At 35.2% G+C, this 21,664-nt stretch overlaps 1 protein-coding gene across 1 annotated transcript; it reads left to right on the plus strand.

Moving 5' to 3' along the window:
- LOC117325250 (E3 ubiquitin-protein ligase HECTD3-like) lies at positions 1-21,126 on the plus strand. Its single transcript, XM_033881355.1, has 19 exons — positions 1-25; positions 189-519; positions 2,745-2,890; positions 3,256-3,487; positions 4,121-4,239; positions 4,798-4,911; positions 5,738-5,826; positions 6,995-7,160; positions 7,603-7,684; positions 10,624-10,700; positions 13,678-13,836; positions 14,946-15,114; positions 15,319-15,441; positions 15,566-15,655; positions 16,102-16,305; positions 17,221-17,350; positions 18,094-18,247; positions 19,573-19,641; positions 20,771-21,126. Exons 2-19 carry the CDS (start codon positions 229-231, stop codon positions 20,853-20,855), a joined length of 2,499 nt encoding a protein of 832 aa, XP_033737246.1. The 5' UTR covers positions 1-25; positions 189-228; the 3' UTR covers positions 20,856-21,126.
- Positions 21,127-21,664: the final 538 nt, after the last annotated feature.

Here is a 21,664-nt window from a genome sequence, read left to right on the forward strand (position 1 = left end):
TCCGGTGCAAAGACGGTCGAAAAATGTGAAGTTATCAATGAAAGTGTTTCTTTTTCAGTCTATGAAATGTGTTCGTACTATTTTCAGACTCATGTGCATTCAGTCCGATAAAATGGGTTATTTCCGTATTCACGCATAATGCAATAGTTCAATAATGGCTTCGAAATTAAATGTCTTGCATGTTACAGCCGACCAGGCAGCGGTCGACAGAGTGACGCAGTGAGAGACATGACTAACAATAACAGTGCATGGAATTCCAGACGGCGCCTAGCGCGAATTCGATGTTTGTTTGAATCTATTCGATGTTTCAGCGAAGGCAAGCCGCTTCCAGAGTGTCTGTGCTACATTCCAGCCGAAGTTGAATATCAGACTCAACATAGAAGTGTTGTAAAACTCTATCAGGATGTGCAAAAGAGCAGCAAAAAAGTTGGAGAGATTGTTTTAACTAGTGAATCTCGATTAGTAGTTAGTGGTGAAGAGTATTGTAATTCTCAAGGAAAATGGCTGAAAGTGAGAAAGGTAAATCGAATAATATGTTGCATTTAAGAGCGATAGAGTATTTATAAATGAGTCAGGAGCTGATAGCAGTGATTTTCTTAATCTTGTTTTACAAGGGCCCGTACCTTTTCCATTGGGGATATGTGGTATCTGGGTTCTTTTACAGAAAAATACCAAAGCCGTATCTGGAGTCATTTGGGTAATTTATTTTCCCTGTAACAATTTAAAACACACATGAGACAATATACAAAACGAACTCTCCTAATAATACATTTACATATGGACAATTCACATTGTAGCGTGCGATACTTTTAAAAAACTATAAAGTGATGAAACAATCATTTCAGGATATGAAGACTAGAAAACTATATGAATATGGTTCACATAATACCCGTAAAATCATTTCAGGATATGAAGACTTGAAAACTATATGAATATGGTTCACATAACACCCGTACATCAATACTCCAACACATAATATCAGTGTTAAAGAACTCTACGTAAAGAAAAGATTATCTTAGCCAAATAACCACACCCATAACTACATAGGATAAAGTTATGGTATTCCCAATAAATATAAAATAAGGAACATTAATATTTACCAGCATAAATATTAAGTTTAGCAATTACTCAGTAAATAAATAGCTTACCCTGTATGTGGTACCAGGGATTTACTTAAGCCATCGGTGATGTAACCCACCTCTCTCTCTATATATATGTATACATCGATGTTACCTCTACGTGGAGAAGATAAGAAGTGAATAGAAAAGAAAGAATCGAGAAACGAAGAAAACATTAACGCGGGAAATGTCACGCAATGCGACAGGTGTCAGAGGTCATGATCAGTCCGTCACTGGTCAAACAGGTATACAATAACTTTCACACTTACGTCACACTCACATACATTCCAATCAAAGTGAAAGTAACTCACAAGACTCTGCGACGGCGATCGTGGATGCTGAGCGCGGATTACGGATTTAAATCAGTGACAACATTACATGTATATGCAAAGTAATACTAATTAGATTCAATATATTTCAACTGAATCTTATGAATATAAAGAATAAAATAAACTAATAAATCTAACAGGGTGCCACAGATATACAAAGGTGTTTTTTCCTAATCGGCGAAATGTTATCAACAGGTCTTTTTTGAAAGTTGAATTTAGCTTCATTAAATAGAAAATTGTTGTATAAGTGCATCTGCTTGAAATGCATACTGATCAACATTTCATCATGCAAAATTATGTACAGGGACATTTAAGCAATTTCAGATTGGGACAACATGAACATAAAGATTGGGAAAATACAACAAAACTTCACTAGGGGAAGGGGACAATATTCAGCCCCAAATGTACCCTGGGCCTTGTACAAGCAAAGTCTCGCTTTCTGAGCGGTTAAACATCCTACCACGCTAAAGGGAATCCTGACTATCCTCAGCTTGTAAAGTAATCTACAAAGTTTTTGCCCTCAAAGACACTCGCACCCAGGTTCCTTATCTCAAAAGAAGCTTCTTAATCTTCTATGTAGCTTACACTTCTTATTGTTTAACCCCTTTGTCAATGTTTACTATTTTCGGTTTAGATGGGGCATTTTCCTTTTCCTGTGCAATACACTACAGTTAGGACTTAAAAAAGCTAGAAAGGTTGGGCACATTCTTATAAATTTGTTACAATCAGGCACATATGAATAACAGTAACTCTCCTTTGCTGATGAAACATGGAGTATATGCAGGATATAGTCCATGGTATGAAAGTTTATTCACACAAATAAACCATTTTTTATTGGTTATCTTATAAAAATCTTACGACTTGCATTTTGCATACCAAAATACCAAAAAAAAAGTCCAAAAGCACTATTGATAAAACCCTCTGTTTCTGTTGTACCTGCACAATCTTAATCGTTAATGGGGACTACCCGGTATGTTATATATTAGTTTAAGATTTACAGTCCTGTCCACGATACAAAGAAACTATATTTGATTATAATTGCCAACTGTCTATATCTAAGGAGACCTGATTTGACTCCTTTGTGGTTATTGTATTAGAAATCCTATTTGTCTACCAGAAAGACAAAAACAGTCTCGAATATAATGTTGTCCAGTGATGAAATCAGCTAACGGGGTGCAGTGGAAACTGGTCAAACTGTAATTATTTCTTTTCTTTCCTAATATATGTAAGTAAAGGGATTCAAAGATTTATGTCTTGTTATTGTATCCTTATTTACATTAAAGTATTCTTTTGTCAGTTCAAAAGTTGTCCATCCAGTGATTATGTGACATATGACAGTGATGCCTGGGTGCTTCAGTACAGCAGTAAGTCAGCCACTGATGATCCTGCTCTACAAATCATCCCCTGCAACTCCCTTAATAAGAACCGCAAACGGTCAGACAGGTAAATAGATCAGTCTACATGTACATATGGTCATACTTACAGTGCATATAATCTTTTACAAATTGTATGAACAAGGACAATTATCAATAGTCATTGCTTGGGATACACAAAATGTATCGGTGTTATATTTTGTGTATCCCAAGCAAGTGTTACATTGAGAAAATGCTAACTTTGATATACCTTGTAGAATTTTCAAGAAATTGACTTCTTAGTTGTTTGAATTGATTAAATTTCAAAATCATAGTCATATTCATATTATTAATTAACAAAACTATGATTGCAATAATGCATTATTATTCTTGAAATTCAAAGCTGACTTTTGTTTCTTTTATGTCTCATATACTTATATTGTACACAATATTCAGCTGGGAAGATGCAGTTGAGCAGCACTTTGCAGGCCAGTTCCTTACCCGAAGAGTACAACTGGCAGACTGTGATAAGTCTGCCATGTCTCGTCTGATGGAAATCCCTGCCGGCTGGACACTGGAGGGGGATGAAGAACTGGTCAGACTTATGTCTCAACACATTCCACCTGACAATGACCACTTGGGCAGCATCAAAAGCTTTGTGGAATCTGTAGATGTGTCATCATGTTGTGTAAGTGATGGTTATACTGAGAAAATTTTATTCTGTTTTCTCTTGAAAAGTTACATTCAGACTGAATTTCTTCATTCACAGACACTTTTAAAAAACTCTTTCGTTTGTAAAACCACCTCAGAACAAAGGTTAGAATATTTTTCAGTCATTGAGAATATACATTTTGCATGATTTTTGGATATATATTTTAATACATGTACTAAACCCATTAATATATTAGGGAGGGATCTTATTTGAGGATAAACAAGATAATTTAAGCTATAGCATTTAACTTGGCTATATTTGATCCATGTACATGTATATCTTATCAATATAAATGTATTATATTAATGGTCAATATATATATATATCCAACCAAATATTACATTAAAGATTATACTGGTAAATATAATGGTACAATGACCAAAACAAAGTAATGCTACTCCTAGACTAAGGTATATGGGCTATTACTTGGCATTCCCTATTATGTACAAATACAACACAAGTCTATTTATTTCTCACTTTTTGGAGCGGAACATCCATGGCAGCCATGTAGTTGTAATTCAATGATTGCTCATAAGGAAGTTTGTGAGATAGTTTGCATGTATACATTACTGAATGTACTGTAGTTGTTTGAAATGTTTTATCACACAGGATGATGAGGCTGGTCCATCCTGTCTCACAGATGCTGACCCTGACACTTACTGGGAGAGTGATGGCAGCCAGGGAAACCATTGGATTCTTCTCAAGATGAAAAAAGGAACTGTGATTTTGTAAGTTCTTGAGTCCCATTTCTGCTTACCATCACTGTGAATCTCTCCTAACAGTTTAAATCAACAGTCCTAGCAGAGATTAGCTTTCTCTATTTTTACCTTGGAATTATTACACTTTTCCGGTATATTGATTGTAAGTTAATGTTTGACCAACTTCAATTTGAATTTCTTCATAATATAAAACAGTCATGGATACTTTTATGATGTTGCAAATAATATTATTCTTGTGGTCAATTTTAATCTGTCCAGTTGTTTACATATTTACCTTACAATTATCTATGATTCTGGTGATGTAATCGCCTCAGATTGGTTAAGATTTCATAAACATAGCAAGTTACTTTTTTTACACAAATGAGAATGAATGATCCTTAGATATTAGTACTGATGAGTTTACCACTGAAATGACATATTACGGTACACAGGTGAGGTTAAGTTACGGTACACAGGTGAGGTTAAGTTGTTAGATGCTGTGATGTTGGATACATTTTAAGGATACTGTGATGTTATAAAAAATTCACTGACTATGATTGCTAATTGATACCTGTTAATGTACAACAGAAAGCTCCAACTGACTCTGGATGGCTCCGACGACAACTACCTGCCAGCCCGGGTGACAGTACAGGGCGGAGAACAAGAAAACCTTTCTGTGCTACGGTCACTAGCCATTGACTGGTCAGTTTCATACACTATCAGTAATTTATGAAAGACTGGTCAGTTTCATATCCTGTCAGTAGTTTATCACTGATCATTGACTGGTCAGTTTCTTGCTCTATCAGTAGTTTATCACTGGTCATTGACTGATCAGTTTCTTACTCTGCAAATATTATCATTGTAACATCGGAGTCATAATTATCTGTGTAGAGTTACCTGAGCAATGTTATAATATGCATAAAAATGTGTCAGACATGTCATTACATCCTTTTGCTGCTCTCAGTATTCGAAACAAGTGTTTGCTAATATATGTACATGGGCACATAAACACCATCAGGATTTATGGAGGCACAGTTGTATAGGGATAGGACTAAGGGCTACATGGCTGAAGAGTCACTAGTTTGAGTCCCAGCACGGGTGCTGCATTGTATCCTTGAGACTTTACTCTTGTTTTCCATTTGGCTCAGCTACAAATAAGTATGTCGTAGGGCAGTGCAAGGAATGTTGTGTTTAAGATGTCTGCCCTAAATGGCAGTTCCAACTTTATGTTCCACAGGGAGTCGAGAAAGGCATTAGCTTGTTGCTAATGGACCCGATGATAATTTGTGAACCACTTTGAGATGGCTATGTTGCTTTGTTACAGTGGTATATAAAACTCCATATTATTTATCATAATCCTCAGTTGATTATACTTTTATATGTTGTGTTATGTATCGAAGTGTTAACAAAGTAGTTGATACTGGAGAGTGTAGTTTCATATAACTGTTTTGTAACTCATGCAGTGAAGATAAATGTTATATTTATAGGCAAATTTGTTTCAGAAAATGACTTTATGATTACATTTCAGGGAAGTAAAAGATGTAGAAGATGTGACAATATTAGAAAACATGACAGAACATTACCCAATCATCATGATTCTCATTAAAGAATGTAAAGGTATGAAATGCTATCCCATTAAAACACCCAGATGATGATGTAATATGGGAATTAATTCCTTTGTTATTTCTAATTGGAATTACAACTGTTAAGCTACCAACTGTTTAAGGGGAATCTCTAATGCGGGGCTCCTCTCTATGTAAATGAGTTATGGAAAATATGTCATTCATGCGAGTGAAAACTGTTTTTTTTTGTATAATTATTATAGCAGACTTATATTGTGTTTAGCTCTCACATTTGACCTGTATTGCTTTGGCACTTAATCAGCATTAATAAACATATTTCTAGATCTTCATCTAAATTCATCCATATGTAAATGTATTATTTCATATTTCGGACGTAAACAGTAATGATGGCACCTTATAGCACACCAGAGAAGCACAAAAAGTTAACTTGGATTTGACAAGTATCGTATAGCCTACAGTTTTTATGTTTTTTGGAAAACTTTTGTCACATAACCTGCTTCAACAGATAGTCTGCATAAAGCATTTAAGTGCTGTGGAACAGTCATCTTTAGCTATCATTGCTGACTTTCAACGTTTTTGCCAGAGTTATGTCCCTTTACACAATATATAACTTATTTTCACCAATGGTCCAGCTTTTATAGAAGTGCAATATTGATTATGGATGTAAATTTCAATTTCATAAACAAATATGATTTGACTTTGTGAACATAACTGGAGTAAACCTGAATGGATTTTTATGAAATTTTGTGTCCTTTGATCTCTATATCAATATGATCTTTAATAACTTCAACAATTAAACTGATCTGATCGTAAGGGTTATGGCCATTTACAGTTTAGTTCTAGGGTTAGGATATTGGGCCATTAGCATGCTGGGATGAAGGACTTCAAGGTTTATTCAAATTAATGACCTTGACCTACTTCAATGTCACAGGGATCTCAGGGAAGGTCACAGTATACATATATACATATATCAGAACTCAGGTGAGCGATAAGGCACACATCCCTCTTGCTATGTTATTGTTCTGCAGACTTCATATCTGATTTTATTATTGGAAAGCTGAAATTTTTTTCCTATTCACTTGTGCAAGATGATATGTTTGTGACCACTTTTATCTCTGAGTTAGTTAATATCATCTGTAATACCTTGTTCTGTTGGCAGTCTTTCAGGCCTTGTAATATGATAATCAACATCTTTATTTCAGCTGGAGGTATTGACACAAGAATACGTGGCATAAAGATCTCGTCATCAGAAGGACGCTATTTAGGTTTTGATCGGGACTTTTTCAAGGGAGAGAACTTAGTAAGATACCCCAAACTGGAACCATATCCACCTGATCAGTTGTACCGACGGTCATTACTTCTACAAAGGTATACACATAAGTCCCTGACAAAGTGATGAATTATTGATGGGAAAGAAACAAGCATTATTCCATGCACTGCACTTGAATTACAGGAACGAGATATTTTGTAATCTGAAGCCTACATTTCTGGCATGTACATGTACTTCATACTTGATGGATGTTACTTGTTGTTTACTTTATTGTGCTGGGTTAGTAATTGAATTTTGATATAAGATGGTGGAGATACTGCCATTTTGTGTATTTTTGTTGATTTGGTATTTTGCTGTCACCTTTTTAAAATGATACATTGTATATTATCCAGAATCTATTACTTATGATGTGTGAAGTATTTCATTGTATACTGAGTTCTACAAAACTATTTGTCATAATTATACTGACCATATTTTTAAAGATGTATCATATACAATGTCTAATGTTGACCTGGTTAATGCTGATGATTATTGTTACAGGTTGATGGTGATATTAGACAGTGTTTTACCATATATAGTTCCTGCCTGGGAATACTCTATAGGATCTTACAATTCATTAGAGGTATGTATAGGAGAAACTCATTAGGTGTCAATATAGGAGAAACTCATTAGGTGTCAATATAGAAGAAACTCACTAGGTGTCAATATATGAGAAACTCATTAGGAGTCAATATAGGAGAAACTCATTAGGGGTCAATATAAGAGAAACTCATTAGGGGTCAATATATGAGAAACTCATTAGGTGTCAATATAGGAGAAACTCATTAGGGGTCAATATAGGAGAAACTCATTAGGGGTCAGTATAGGAGAAACTCATTAGGGGTCAATATAGGAGAAACTCATTAGAGGTATGTATAGGAGAAACGCATTAGGGGTCAATATAGGAGAAACTCATTAGGGGTCAATATAGGAGAACCCATTAGGGGTCAATATAGGAAAAACTCATTAGGGGTCAATATAGGAGAAACTCATTAGGTGTCAATATAGGAGAAACTCATTAGGGGTCAATATAGGAGAAACTCATTAGGTGTCAATATAGGAGAAACTCATTAGGTGTCAATATAGGAGAAACTCATTAGGGGTCAGTATAGGAGAAACTCATTAGGGGTCAATATAGGAGAAACTCATTAGGGGTCAATATAGGAGAAATTCATTAGGAGAAACGCATTAGGTGTCAATATAGGAGAAACTCATTAGGTGTCAATAAAGGAGAAACTCATTAGGGGTCAATATAGGAAAAACTCATTAGGGGTCAATATAGGAGAAACTCATTAGGGGTCAATATAGGAGAAACCCATTAGGGGTCAATATAGGAAAAACTCATTAGGGGTCAATATAGGAGAAACTCATTAGGTGTCAATATAGGAGAAACTCATTAGGTGTCAATATAGGAGAAACTCATTAGGAATCGATATAGGAGAAACTCATTAGGTGTCAATATAGGAGAAACTCATTAGGGGTTGATAAAGGAGAAACTCATTAGGTATCAATATAGGAGAAACTCATTAGGGGTCAATATAGGAGAATTTCATTAGGGGTCAATATAGGAGAAACTCAGGGGTCAATATAGGAGAAACTCATTAGGTGTCAACATAGGAGAATCTCATTAGGGTTCAATATAGTTGACATAACTCATTAGAGGTCAGTAAATGGCCAAAGGGGACACAACTAATTAGGGGTCGGTATATGGGGACACGACTCATTAGAGGTTAGTAATATGGGACACAACTCATTGGGGTTCAGTAACAGGGAACACAACTCATTAGGGTTCAATACAGGAGAAACTCATTATGGGGTAATAATAGGTAACATGACTCATTAGTGTTAGTAATAGGGACACAGCTCATTAGGGTTCAATACAGGAGAATCTCATTATGGGGTTATAATAGGTAACATGACTCATTAGAGGTCAGTAACAGGGAACACAACTCATAAGAGTTCAATACAGGAGAAACTCATTATGGGTTAATAATAGGTAACATGACTCATTAGAGGTCAGTAATAGTGAACACAATTCATTAGGGTTTACTTTAATAGGAGAAATACATTAGAGATCAGTATTAGTTGAAATGACTCATTAGGGGTCAGTATAGGGGAAACCTATTATAACTCATTGAAGACCAATATAAGGGACACAACTCATTAGGCATCATTATGGGTGAAACCTATTAGGGGTCAATATAGTGGACAAATTCAGTAGGGGTCAATATAGATGGAACCCATTAGGGTTCAATATAGTGAACACAACTCATTAGGGGTCAGTATAAGGGACACAGCTCATTAGAGGTCAGTATAAGGGACACAGCTCATTAGAGGTCAGTGTATGGGACAGAGCTCATTAGAGGTCAGTGTATGGGACAGAGCTCATTAGAGGTCAGTATATGGGACACAGCTCATTAGGGGTCAGTGTATGAGTCACAGCTCATTAGATGTCAGTGTATGAGATACAGCTCATTAGAGGTCAGTGTATGAGACACAGCTCATTAGAGGTCAGTGTATGAGTCACAGCTCATTAGAGGTCAGTGTATGAGACACAGCTCATTAGAGGTCAGTGTATGAGTCACAGCTCATTAGAGGTCAGTGTATGGGACACAGCTCATTAGAGGTCAGTGTATGAGTCACAGCTCATTAGAGGTCAGTGTATGGGACAGAGCTCATTAGAGGTCAGTGTATGGGACAGAGCTCATTAGAGGTCAGTGTATGAGACACAGCTCATTAGAGGTCAGTATATGGGACACAGCTCATTAGAGGTCAGTGTATGAGATACAGCTCATTAGAGGTCAGTGTATGAGTCACAGCTCATTAGAGGTCAGTGTATGAGACACAGCTCATTAGATGTCAGTGTATGAGTCACAGCTCATTAGAGGTCAGTGTATGAGACACAGCTCATTAGAGGTCAGTGTATGAGATACAGCTCATTAGAGGTCAGTATATGGGACACAGCTCATTAGAGGTCAGTGTATGAGATACAGCTCATTAGAGGTCAGTGTATGAGTCACAACTCATTAGAGGTCAGTGTATTGGATACATTGTTAATAGTGTAAATTAGAAAGTTGTATATTTGGTCAGTGTTGCTGTGTGCTAGCAGAGATATGGACCAAGAAATGTAGATTTGTCACTAGCATAATTGTCTTAAATAGGTTCTGAATCAGCCTTCTCAACCCTTAAAATGAGGTCTTATAATGAACCCATGATCATTACAACAATGTACCTTGTAAGTTACAGCAGCTTGTAAATACCGGTCATGATCAGTATCAAGGGTTAATAGGACTAGGGGATGACTTGGTCAGTATCCATGATTTATAGGATGAGGGAGATGAGTTGATGACATGGTCAGTAACCATGGTTTATTGGATGAAGGAGATGAGTTGATGACATGGTCAGACTGACTTAACATCTTCCTAAGAGATACATTTGTACATAACTATCATTACTTGTGCCGTATAGATCAAATAAAAAATACTCATTTGTTTTCATATTTTTTTATTTTTTTTTTTGTAGCTGGTGAGACAGCTTTTGCCATTATCAAAAAAACGCCTTAACCTCATAGAAACCTTCATCAAGGAATCTTCTTCTGAGTAAGTATTTAATGTTATTACCTCATGTTTGTAACAGTATCTGTGAGAAGTTGAACCACATGACATGACATTAACCTCATAGAAACCTTCATCAAGGAATCTTCTTCTGAGTAAGTACTTAATGTTATTACCTCATGTTTGTAACAGTATCTGTGAGAAGTTGAACCACATGACATGACATTAACCTCATAGAAACCTTTCATCAAGGAATCTTCTTCTGAGTAAGTACTTAATGTTATTACCTCATGTTTGTAACAGTATCTGTGAGAAGTTGAACCACATGACATGACATTAACCTCATAGAAACTTCATCAAGGAATCTTCTTCTGAGTAAGTACTTAATGTTATTACCTCATGTTTGTAACAGTATCTGTGAGAAGTTGAACCACATGACATGACATTAACCTCATAGAAACCTTCATCAAGGAATCTTCTTCTGAGTAAGTACTTAATGTTATTACCTCATGTTTGTAACAGTATCTGTGAGAAGTTGAACCACATGACATGACATTAACCTCATAGAAACTTTCATCAAGGAATCTTCTTCTGAGTAAGTACTTAATGTTATTACCTCATGTTTGTAACAGTATCTGTGAGAAGTTGAACCACATGACATGACATTAACCTCATAGAAACTTTCATCAAGGAATCTTCTTCTGAGTAAGTACTTAATGTTATTACCTCATGTTTGTAACAGTATCTGTGAGAAGTTGAACCACATGACATGACATTAACCTCATAGAAACCTTCATCAAGGAATCTTCTTCTGAGTAAGTATTTAATGTTATTACCTCATGTTTGTAACAGAATCTGTGAGAAGTTGAACCACATGACATGACATTAACCTCATAGAAACTTTCATCAAGGAATCTTCTTCTGAGTAAGTATTTAATGTTATTACCTCATGTTTGTAACAGTATCTGTGAGAAGTTGAACCACATGACATGACATTAACCTCATAGAAACTTTCATCAAGGAATCTTCTTCTGAGTAAGTATTTAATGTTATTACCTCATGTTTGTAACAGTATCTGTGAGAAGTTGAACCACATGACATGACATTAACCTCATAGAAACCTTCATCAAGGAATCTTCTTCTGAGTAAGTATTTAATGTTATTACCTCATGTTTGTAACAGAATCTGTGAGAAGTTGAACCACATGACATGACATTAACCTCATAGAAACTTTCATCAAGGAATCTTCTTCTGAGTAAGTACTTAATGTTATTACCTCATGTTTGTAACAGTATCTGTGAGAAGTTGAACCACATGACATGACATTAACCTCATAGAAACTTTCATCAAGGAATCTTCTTCTGAGTAAGTACTTAATGTTATTACCTCATGTTTGTAACAGTATCTGTGAGAAGTTGAACCACATGACATGACATTAACCTCATAGAAACCTTCATCAAGGAATCTTCTTCTGAGTAAGTATTTAATGTTATTACCTCATGTTTGTAACAGTATCTGTGAGAAGTTGAACCACATGACGTGACAGAGATGTAAAACATCATATATCCCTCTCATGAGGGAAATAAAACTTCATATATCATTCGGACATGCTCCCATGGTGACCTTCAGATCATGTGAAGAGTTGTTTCCAATTCGGTTTGTCACAAATTGCAGAAATAGTGAAAGAAACAGAAAAAAATCTGCAAAACAGGAATGCCCAGAACACAAAAATATAAGCAAATGTACACATGAACTTTTTCTGAGAGTTTCTAAGAGAATGTTGTACATGTGATAATACCTGGACTTCAAATCGTATCAATTGAGCGACTTGGGTCACAGGGTTTTTAGTAAAAATGATATTTATATATCTTGGCTCTGTATTTGCATATCTCCCTTTATTATTATTTTTCAGTATAATAGACAATTCATGGCCCAGGTGACATGGTAATAGGAAGGTTTATTTACCCTTGTGTATCATGTTTCCTTCAGGCAAGCTCTCAAGTAATATTGTATGATACCTTCAGGTAAATAAACCTTCATATTACCAACAAGTCTGCAGGTAATATGAGATCTCCAGGTAAATAAACCTTCGTATTACCAACAAGTCCCCAAGTAGTACTGTACGACACCTTCAGGTAAATAAACCTTCATATTACCAACAAGTCCCCATGTAATATGATACCTTCAGGTAAATAAATCTTCATATTACCCTGCGATCTGGGCCATAGATGCTTGATATATAAATTTTCAGACTGCGTGACTGATTCCTTAGTTGACTAATGGTGCCCTGAATTGTTTATAACTCCCTTTGTTAGAGGCACAGATCTAGATTACCAATAGAGATTGAGCTATGTGTATTGAATTCAAAACTGGGAAACTTTGACCGAAATTGTCCTCTATTGTCTGGATAAGTTGCCATCATCCTTGATAAATCCTGAATTACCCTATAACATATAGACTGTAATATTAGACAGAATTAATGAACCATACCAATGCAGTACATACCTTTGGTGAATTCTGATCGTCAGAAAAAATAATTCAGCTCTCAAACAAGGGAGATCATAAAAATCTGATAAAATGAGTTGAAAGAGCAGGCCACAAATCCTGTTACAGTAAATGTTATTGCATAAAACATTAGTTTCTTTTGAATATTATTGTGAATGTGAAATATCTAAAGGAATATTTCAAATACATGTATATGTATGAAAAAAAACAGACACCTTTTGTGTATCTGACATGATTTGAAAAATGTGCATAGACTCAAAACATGGACTTTGTTATAGATCTCATGTATGTATACTCAAAGGTCAAGGTCCATTCCGATACTGTAAAATCACAACAAAAAATAGAAAGAACAGATAATTTAAAGCCAACAAATACGCAGTTAAAACATCAAAAATTATTCAGGGTCCACTTTAACGAAATGGGAGTGTTTTGTCATAATCACTGAAATATCCTGGTGATCGAGTGATACAGGCCCTCTGTGACTCTTGTATAACATGAATATTTTTTGTTGTTACAGACGACCAGCGGAAATTCCAAAGTTATTTATAAATCGCAGAGCAGCCATGGAGCACCGCTGTAATGTGACTCAGGATTCAGACTTCAGAAATACAATTTTTATGCAAATTTATGAAGGTCTTAAGCCTAGAGACAGAACAGCAAAACCTTTAAATTACAGGTGTGTTAGATAGCTCCATGCTGCTTATATCAATCACTGTTTTTAACTGAACTGACTCAAAAGATCCAAGTCATGAGCTAATGCTGTGGTGTGGCGTCTGTTGTCTGTCATTTGTCGTCCATCTCATCTTTTCCATTTAACCGACTTCTTCTCATTAATTACAAGTCCTAGAATCAAGATATTCGGCTGGTAGGTTCCTACGATGATACTTGAAAAAGTACTGCTTTGAACCATATTCAAGATTATAGATAAGGGATCAAATTTATTAAAATACTGAAATGACCTCTTCTGATTAAGTGAAAGATCTAGAGTCAATTTTTTCATTAGCTGAAAGGCAGAGAATCATAAAAATGGGAATACCAGGTGAGCGATGCAGGATCATTGGGCCTCTTGTATAAACAATCACCTATTTACTACATGTATTATAATGTAATTAGAAACTGGAATGAAATATGTCTAGCTCACCAGTGTTCCTTTTGGTGGATAATATTCCATGGCTTAACGTCTTATTGCAATAATGTAAAGATTGGCCACTGGTAAAGTGTAAAATGGTAATTGTGTAAAGCTCACTATTGGCATTGCTAAAAAATTGAAAATTGGCATAATACTTTCTGAATATGGTACTGTTTTTAAATGTCGATTGCAGTATCTGGATTCTGAAATACTTTGTTACTTTTGGTTACCTCAGATATATTGAACTTCTGTTCTATTGTTACAATTTCGTCCAAACTTAATGGGTTTAACAATTATGTGTGGAAATGATCACGTGTTATCAATCAAGATCCCATTATCCATGATAGGGTGGACGATACACGGACAGCATATCCAAGTAATTGACATTAATTAAAAACATAATGCACATGCCATTGTTTCAGGAACAGATTAGAGTCAGTTAAGATTGGCATACATATCTGTTACATAGCTCTAGTGGTGATGTGGTATCTAGGTTTTTAAACAAACATTAATTTTCTTTTATTATTAATCGTGTGTAGTCTGATTAGCTATAAACAAACATTTATTGAACAGAATTTGAACTATGAAAGCAAACAAAATGTTTATGCATCTTGGAGATTGTTGAACTGTGACTGATTTCTGTTTTTCACCTATAGATGGACTTCAAGGTATGAACAGTGGTGGGAATGTAAGTTTATGTCGGAGGGGGTGATTGACCAGGGTGGAGGATTCAGGGACAGTTTATCAGACTTAGCAGAAGAACTTTGTCCGATGGCGGCTGATAAACCCCTCCCTCTACCATTCTTCATTCGGGCTCCTAATCAGGTAATACAAGTCAGATTTATAGAAAGTCTTACATTTGTACTATTCAAAGGCCCTCATATCTTCTGATGTCACATTGTCCATTTTTACATTGTTCTGTATATTTAAGTGTTTAATAGTGAAATAATGTTACCAGTGATAAATTGAAGTATGCAAAAGTCCAATACAGTGTACGTTATTATGAATTATCTGTACTTGTTATTTTAGTTGCGAGATGACTCCAATGTAAACAAGGATGTTTACATCCCAAACCCTGCCTTTAAGGAGTTTGCCAAGTATGAATGGGTCGGCCAGCTAATGGGAGCCTGTCTCCGTGGCAAGGAAAACCTGGTATAGTTTGTATTGTTATACATTATACTGCCAGAATTTTGTCGGTGGAACATTTGAAGGGAAAATTACATTATATTCAATATTTTTTGGCTTCAGTTATTAATGAATTGTGTATGTATTACAGATCCTGGCATTTCCATCATTTGTATGGAAAAGATTAGCTGGGGAGACAGTTTCTTGGTCCAGAAACTTCAACACTGTTGATGCTGCAGAGGTAAGATTCCTGGTTACCAGTACTTAATGTTTGTAAGATGTTACGATAGCTCTGAAACTCTATATATACATAGCATGGTTTGTCAGTGTCCATATATATAATAGTAGAGTTTGTCAGTGTCTATAATAGCATTGTTTAGCAGTCTACACCAGTACAGTTTGCCAGTGTCTTAATTTATTAAAATATACTTTTTGGAAACCTGGCTTCAATTTATTAAAATATACTTTTTGGAAACCTGGCTTCAGGAGTTGCTCCTCTTCTTTTTTTATTTGTTTACTACTTTATTTGAGAGGCCTCTGTATACCAGTAGGTATCCTGTTATCTAGTACATGAACCCCAATACACATATGAACTTTGCAGCATGTTTTGTCTTGGAGAATTTCTCCAACAGGAGATTCTTTTCATCTTGTTTTAAATGTATAAGCATGTATTGGTTTGATTTATAGGTGACACTGATAGACAATATGGAGGCTATAGATAAGGAAAAGTTTCTAATCTTGGGACGGACCTGGAGCACAGTGTTGAGTGATGGAACTGCAGTCTTGATGAAGGTAGATGATAAAGGAAATCCATTAGACTTGATGTATGAAGACCGCAAAGAATACTGTGATAAAGTGAGGAAGATACGCATGGCTGAATCTGATGAACAGGTAAATGTAAACTGCTGATTATAACAATTATGGATATATTTGGTTTTCTCCTTTTTGAAGAATTAATTCAAATTTGGTTCGATTTATAATTTGTGGGACAGATGCTATGTGTAAGTAAAATTCAAGGAGTTTTGTCAGACAGTGAGATTCCATAAGAATATTCAAGCATTGATACAAAAAAAAAAAAATTCTTTTTTCTTTTTCTTATTTCTCCCTTTTGAATGAAGTAAGACAAATTGCATTTGAACTGGTTCTTCTTGTTTTTCTGATAATTTCTTGTCCGGGCCATAATTTCTAAACTGTAAAAGATATCTTTACGAAACTTGCAGTATTATATACTTGAATAACTTGATCTGTAGCTGTTTGGTCACTGACCTTGATCTCAAGGTCAAAAGTCAAATAAGTGTAAATTTTGTCTGTTGAAGATATCTTGATGAAACTAAAGCCAATGTGTAATAAGTTCACATTGACCTTATTCTCAAGGTCAAAGGTCAAAGTGCAAATTTTCTAATTGTTTCTTATCCTGTGGGAACTTTAAAACTGTTTCAGATATCCTAATGACATTTGCTGTATACCTATCTCACTAAACTGATGAAATGCAGTGCTCTGACATTGGATCATTGAGACCTTGAACTCAAACTCAAATGTCATTTAAGTTAAAAACATTCAATGTCTTTTAAGGAAGAAGGGGATACATATGCTTTTGTTTACAAAAAACAATCTCTGACTGTTGTTCTTTAGGTCAATTGGAAGATATTTTATTTTTGAGTTGTTTCTCTTACGTTGTATACAATGTAGGTTGTAAAACCATACTAAGCTAAATCTCAATAGTTAGTAACCAACTTTAGTATAGTATAGATCTTTTATGCAGTTACCTATATCTCTTTTGTAACGATATGAAGTTATTTGTTGTAGCTGGAGGCAATACGGAAAGGCCTACTAAAGGTTGTTCCTCAGGCTGTGCTGGATCTAATGACCTGGCAAGAGCTGGAACATCGAGTCAGCGGTGACCCCGAAATCACGATGGATGACCTCAAACGATCCAGTAAGTTTTTTTGTGTGAAAAGTATTTAATCAAAGCTGATAAAAAAAGGGCTATTCCTTCCTTCCTTCCTTCCTTCCTTCCTTCCTTCCTTCCTTCCTTCCTTCCTTCCTTCCTTCCTTCCTCTAAATGAGGTGATGCATCGTGAGTCAGAAGTATGTCACACTGACCATCATGAAAGAAAAAAGTTGTCCGAGCTCTACCTCCTACACTACTTGTCACTGCAACTTTATACTTGGGGTATGGGTTCACCTTATTGATAAGGAATTTATCAGGTGTGCATTCTTCGCATATAATTTCATATCTGCAGGGGGAATATAAATTGCCAAATTGTCTTGTTTCTAAATAAAGATCAAATTCGGATTTGGAAATTAAACTTAAAGTTTGCTGGAAGAAGATTAAAAGTGCAGGTGATATTTGAAAATGGACTTAACAAGAAAAGGACTCAGAAATGATGGGTTGCCATATATACAGAGGATAGAGTCAAGATATTTAGGAGGATTATAAGTGTTAAAAGTATATTCACATTGCCAATGATTGGAGTTTTGAAATCCAGATGTACATCTTACTATTTGCATGACTTTGGGTGATTTGAAATCTTAAGGTATGATTACCCGAAGAATTGTTAGATACGATCTCTGCATACCAGCATTAAAATAATTTTTTCATGACGTCTTTCCATTGCAGTTCGTTTTCTCAACAACATTTTTATATAATTATGTAATAAGCTACTGTTTTTTGTGCAGTTCGCTATGATGATGTTGAAGAGACAGACACGAGAGTGAAGTATATGTGGGAAGCTCTAAAAAGCTTTTCCAATGAGGATCGTAGTCGCTTCCTTCGCTTTGTGACTGGACGACGACGCCTCCCTGCACCTGTCCACATATCTTCTGGGAAAGGGTAAATATCAAAGCTTATCAGGCTGTATAGTTGTTCAGCCCACTAGTTACTTGCTGAAAATCAAGGAAACACACCTTGAAAGTTTGATGCTATATTTTGTGAGTCATAACCTTATTTGAAGAATACAAACTTTGAGGCTATCTATCTTGTGACATTTGAAGTTTTGTGAAATTCTATCATTATACTTAGTCTAGTCTTTTAACTTTCAATAATGTATATTTGATACAGAATGAATTCAAGTGTGATGACTTTCCTCTTGGAACATTGAGAAACGGGACAACTCTTTAGTGAAAAAATTTGTATGAGATAAGCTCCACTTTGAAATGTAGTATTCATGTTGAGATGTATGCTGCTTTTTGTTCTAGTGAATTGCCTGAAGCAATTTGACAAATGTTTAGCCCATCATTGTGGTTGGTCATCTGTCTGTAAACAGCCCTTGTTACTGTGGAAAGGACATTTCTCAAACTCTATGTGTATGTAGGTTTCCCTTGGTCTCTAGTCTTACCCCAAGTTTGAGGCTGATTTTAAAAGCAAAATATATATGCCCAGGAGGCATCCATCTTTGATTACGACAGTTGAGGTTGTTTTCACTCTTTCTTGTGAAGTACTGGAACTTGATGTATACATTCCCCATATTCCCTTATTGTGATGGTTAAATTTTGATTGTGATTCGGCAAAGAATATATTGTGATTCAGGAAATAATATGGCCGACAGGAGGTCATCTTTGATTTTGATATTTAATGATCGTTATCATTATTTCTTCAAAATTAATGGAAGGAAATTTCTAAAACTTTAGGTTCTCCATGGTCCTTAGTTGTGCCTGTTCAATTTTGAGACTGATTGAAAAAAAAGTTTGACAGAAAGGCATCTTGGAATTTGACAGTTGAAGTTTGCTATCGCTATTTCTTAGAAAATTCATCTTGGTCCCTTGTAATGCATGTTTAATTTTCAGCCTAATTAGGAAACAAGATGTCTGCAACAGGTGGCCATTTTGACATTTGAAGTTTGTTATCACTATTTCTGAAAAGTTTGTCGAGGAATTTCTCACAATTACTAAGTCCACTTGACAAATTGATGGAAGTTTGTTATAGAATTATTTCTCAGAGAGGTCTTGATAGATCTTTCTCATGTTTCATAGATCCAATAAAGATCATTCAATGAAGAGCGCAAAGATCTCAGGAATCTCTTGTTTCCATATATGTGTAGAAATCTCCTTTACCTCAGGACCATACAGTGTTGAAAGTTTTCTTGTGTGCCAAATTGAAGTGTGAAGCCTGCAGTCACATCTACTTTGAACTGAAACACATTTGTGTTAATTTTACAGAGATTCTGTCGACTGTTTACCCGAGTCATCTACATGTGCAAACACACTGTATTTACCTAACTACACAAGGTATGTATACATGTCGGTTGACAGGTGTAAAAGGACTAGAAATTCATTCAGGCATGAAGGGTTCAGGGACATTAAATTCTTGGTATTTTAATTCAAGGTTTTCAACAATTTATTACTACAGAGAGGGAAAACAACAATTCTTCTCAAAATATCATGAGTGTTATATGACAATTATCTGCCCATTAAATCTGTGGGACATGTTGACAATAATCGTTGTACCGTGACATGTTGACAGTGATCAACCTATCGTAACATACTGACAGTGATCACTGTGCCCTAACCTCCATGTGTATTGTGAGATTGTACAATGTTAGTCCTGTATACTATACTGGCCATTTTCACTTTTGTTTGATATTTATTTCAAAGAAATAATGTGATCTGTATTTGATTGGAATGTTTTTATTGTGTCATTTTCATTAAATATATAACAATTTATGATCCGAGACCTTCATAGTTTATATCTTGAATTGGTATTTAAGAGTGCTTTTCATGTGTATAGGTAGAGGGAAAGGAAATACACAGATGGTGAAAAGATGAAAACTATTTAAATTTGCATATTATTAATCTATGTATATTTTTAGGCTGAATTTTTTCTGTTGAAAGTCTCTGAAAGTTGTCTTTATGCTTTAGAGATTTCATCTTCTGTTGCTTTATCACTTAACATATTTCATGGCCCATAATTACTTTTCACATTTAGATAAGTTTCTACAGTGGTCTACAGTTCAGTCAGATCATGTGTTATTGTCCTAATTGTTGGCATGGATGTTATTTGAGGTCTAACAAGGACAATATGGATTGAATTTTGGAAAATAAGATTTTTTTTTTTTTTTAATTTTGGACAAGTTTTTGACAATATGAATTTAATTTTGGGTAATATTTCTATGTTTTTGAACTTTTTTTCCCCATTTTGGACTATACTTTTTTTGGTCAATTATGGCCAAGTCCAAGAATACTGTAAATAGCAAACAAACTAAAAGTTTTTGGCTAAGGTCAGAAGAGAGTATCATGATGCTCATGTTTTTTTATTTTGAAGTATTTCTTACACAAATCTCTTAGCATTATAGAAGATTTACATGGAATAAACTCTAAGAAAACTGCTTAATAAATTATATCATTTAATTTTTTAAAGTGCCAAAACTGCAGAGGAGAAGCTGAGATATGCATCATACAATTGTATGGATATGGATGCTGACGTGAACCCCTGGGACGAGTAAATTGTGGGACGTGAACCCCTGGGACGAGTAAATTGTGGGTAGTAGGGCCACCAATCTGTGATGTCATCATCTACATGTACCTGTCAATAAGGAACTTTCTCCCTGCCTATACAAACTCTGTGACTCAATAAGTAACCTGTCTTAGAGTTTGGACATTCACCTGTCTACAGTACAGTTATAATTTGCCATCAAAACTGTGATTTCTTAATATGGATCTGTCCACTGTAGGAACAGGACACTGATGATAGAAGTTATAAAAAACTGAGCTATGCACTTTTTTATTTCTTTATATCGCACAGCATTGCTACTGTATAACTTAATTATGATTGTGAAACTGACTACATACATATCAGTAATAATATAAGTTGGCATATTGTTAAAAGAAGTATGTAAGACAAAATCTACACCCTGACTGTATTACCATGATATCTAGGAATGGGTGTCATGTACAGTTAAAAGACCCACTGATTTACATCCTGGAACAGCTTACAAATGCTGACAATTTATTTACACCCCTTGGCGACCATATGTATTATTAGTCTCTCTCTCTCTCTGTAACATTCAAATGTAGAAAATCCTTGATATAAAACATGTGTAAAATTGATATCTAGAATATCCTCCATTATATAAACATACAAATAACACTATTTTGTTAGTTATAAACATTATTAGGATAAAGACCATCATATTTAGACAGAATTATATACGTTTTATTGAGCTTCAGTGTGTTATGTCAGCAATGAGGATATGGAAAGTTGTATTGCTAAGAGGTGTTACCGTGGTGATGGATTGTTAAATATCCAAGGCAG

The sequence above is a fragment of the Pecten maximus genome, chromosome 4, assembly GCF_902652985.1.
Source record: "Pecten maximus chromosome 4, xPecMax1.1, whole genome shotgun sequence".
NCBI lineage: Eukaryota > Metazoa > Mollusca > Bivalvia > Pectinida > Pectinidae > Pecten > Pecten maximus.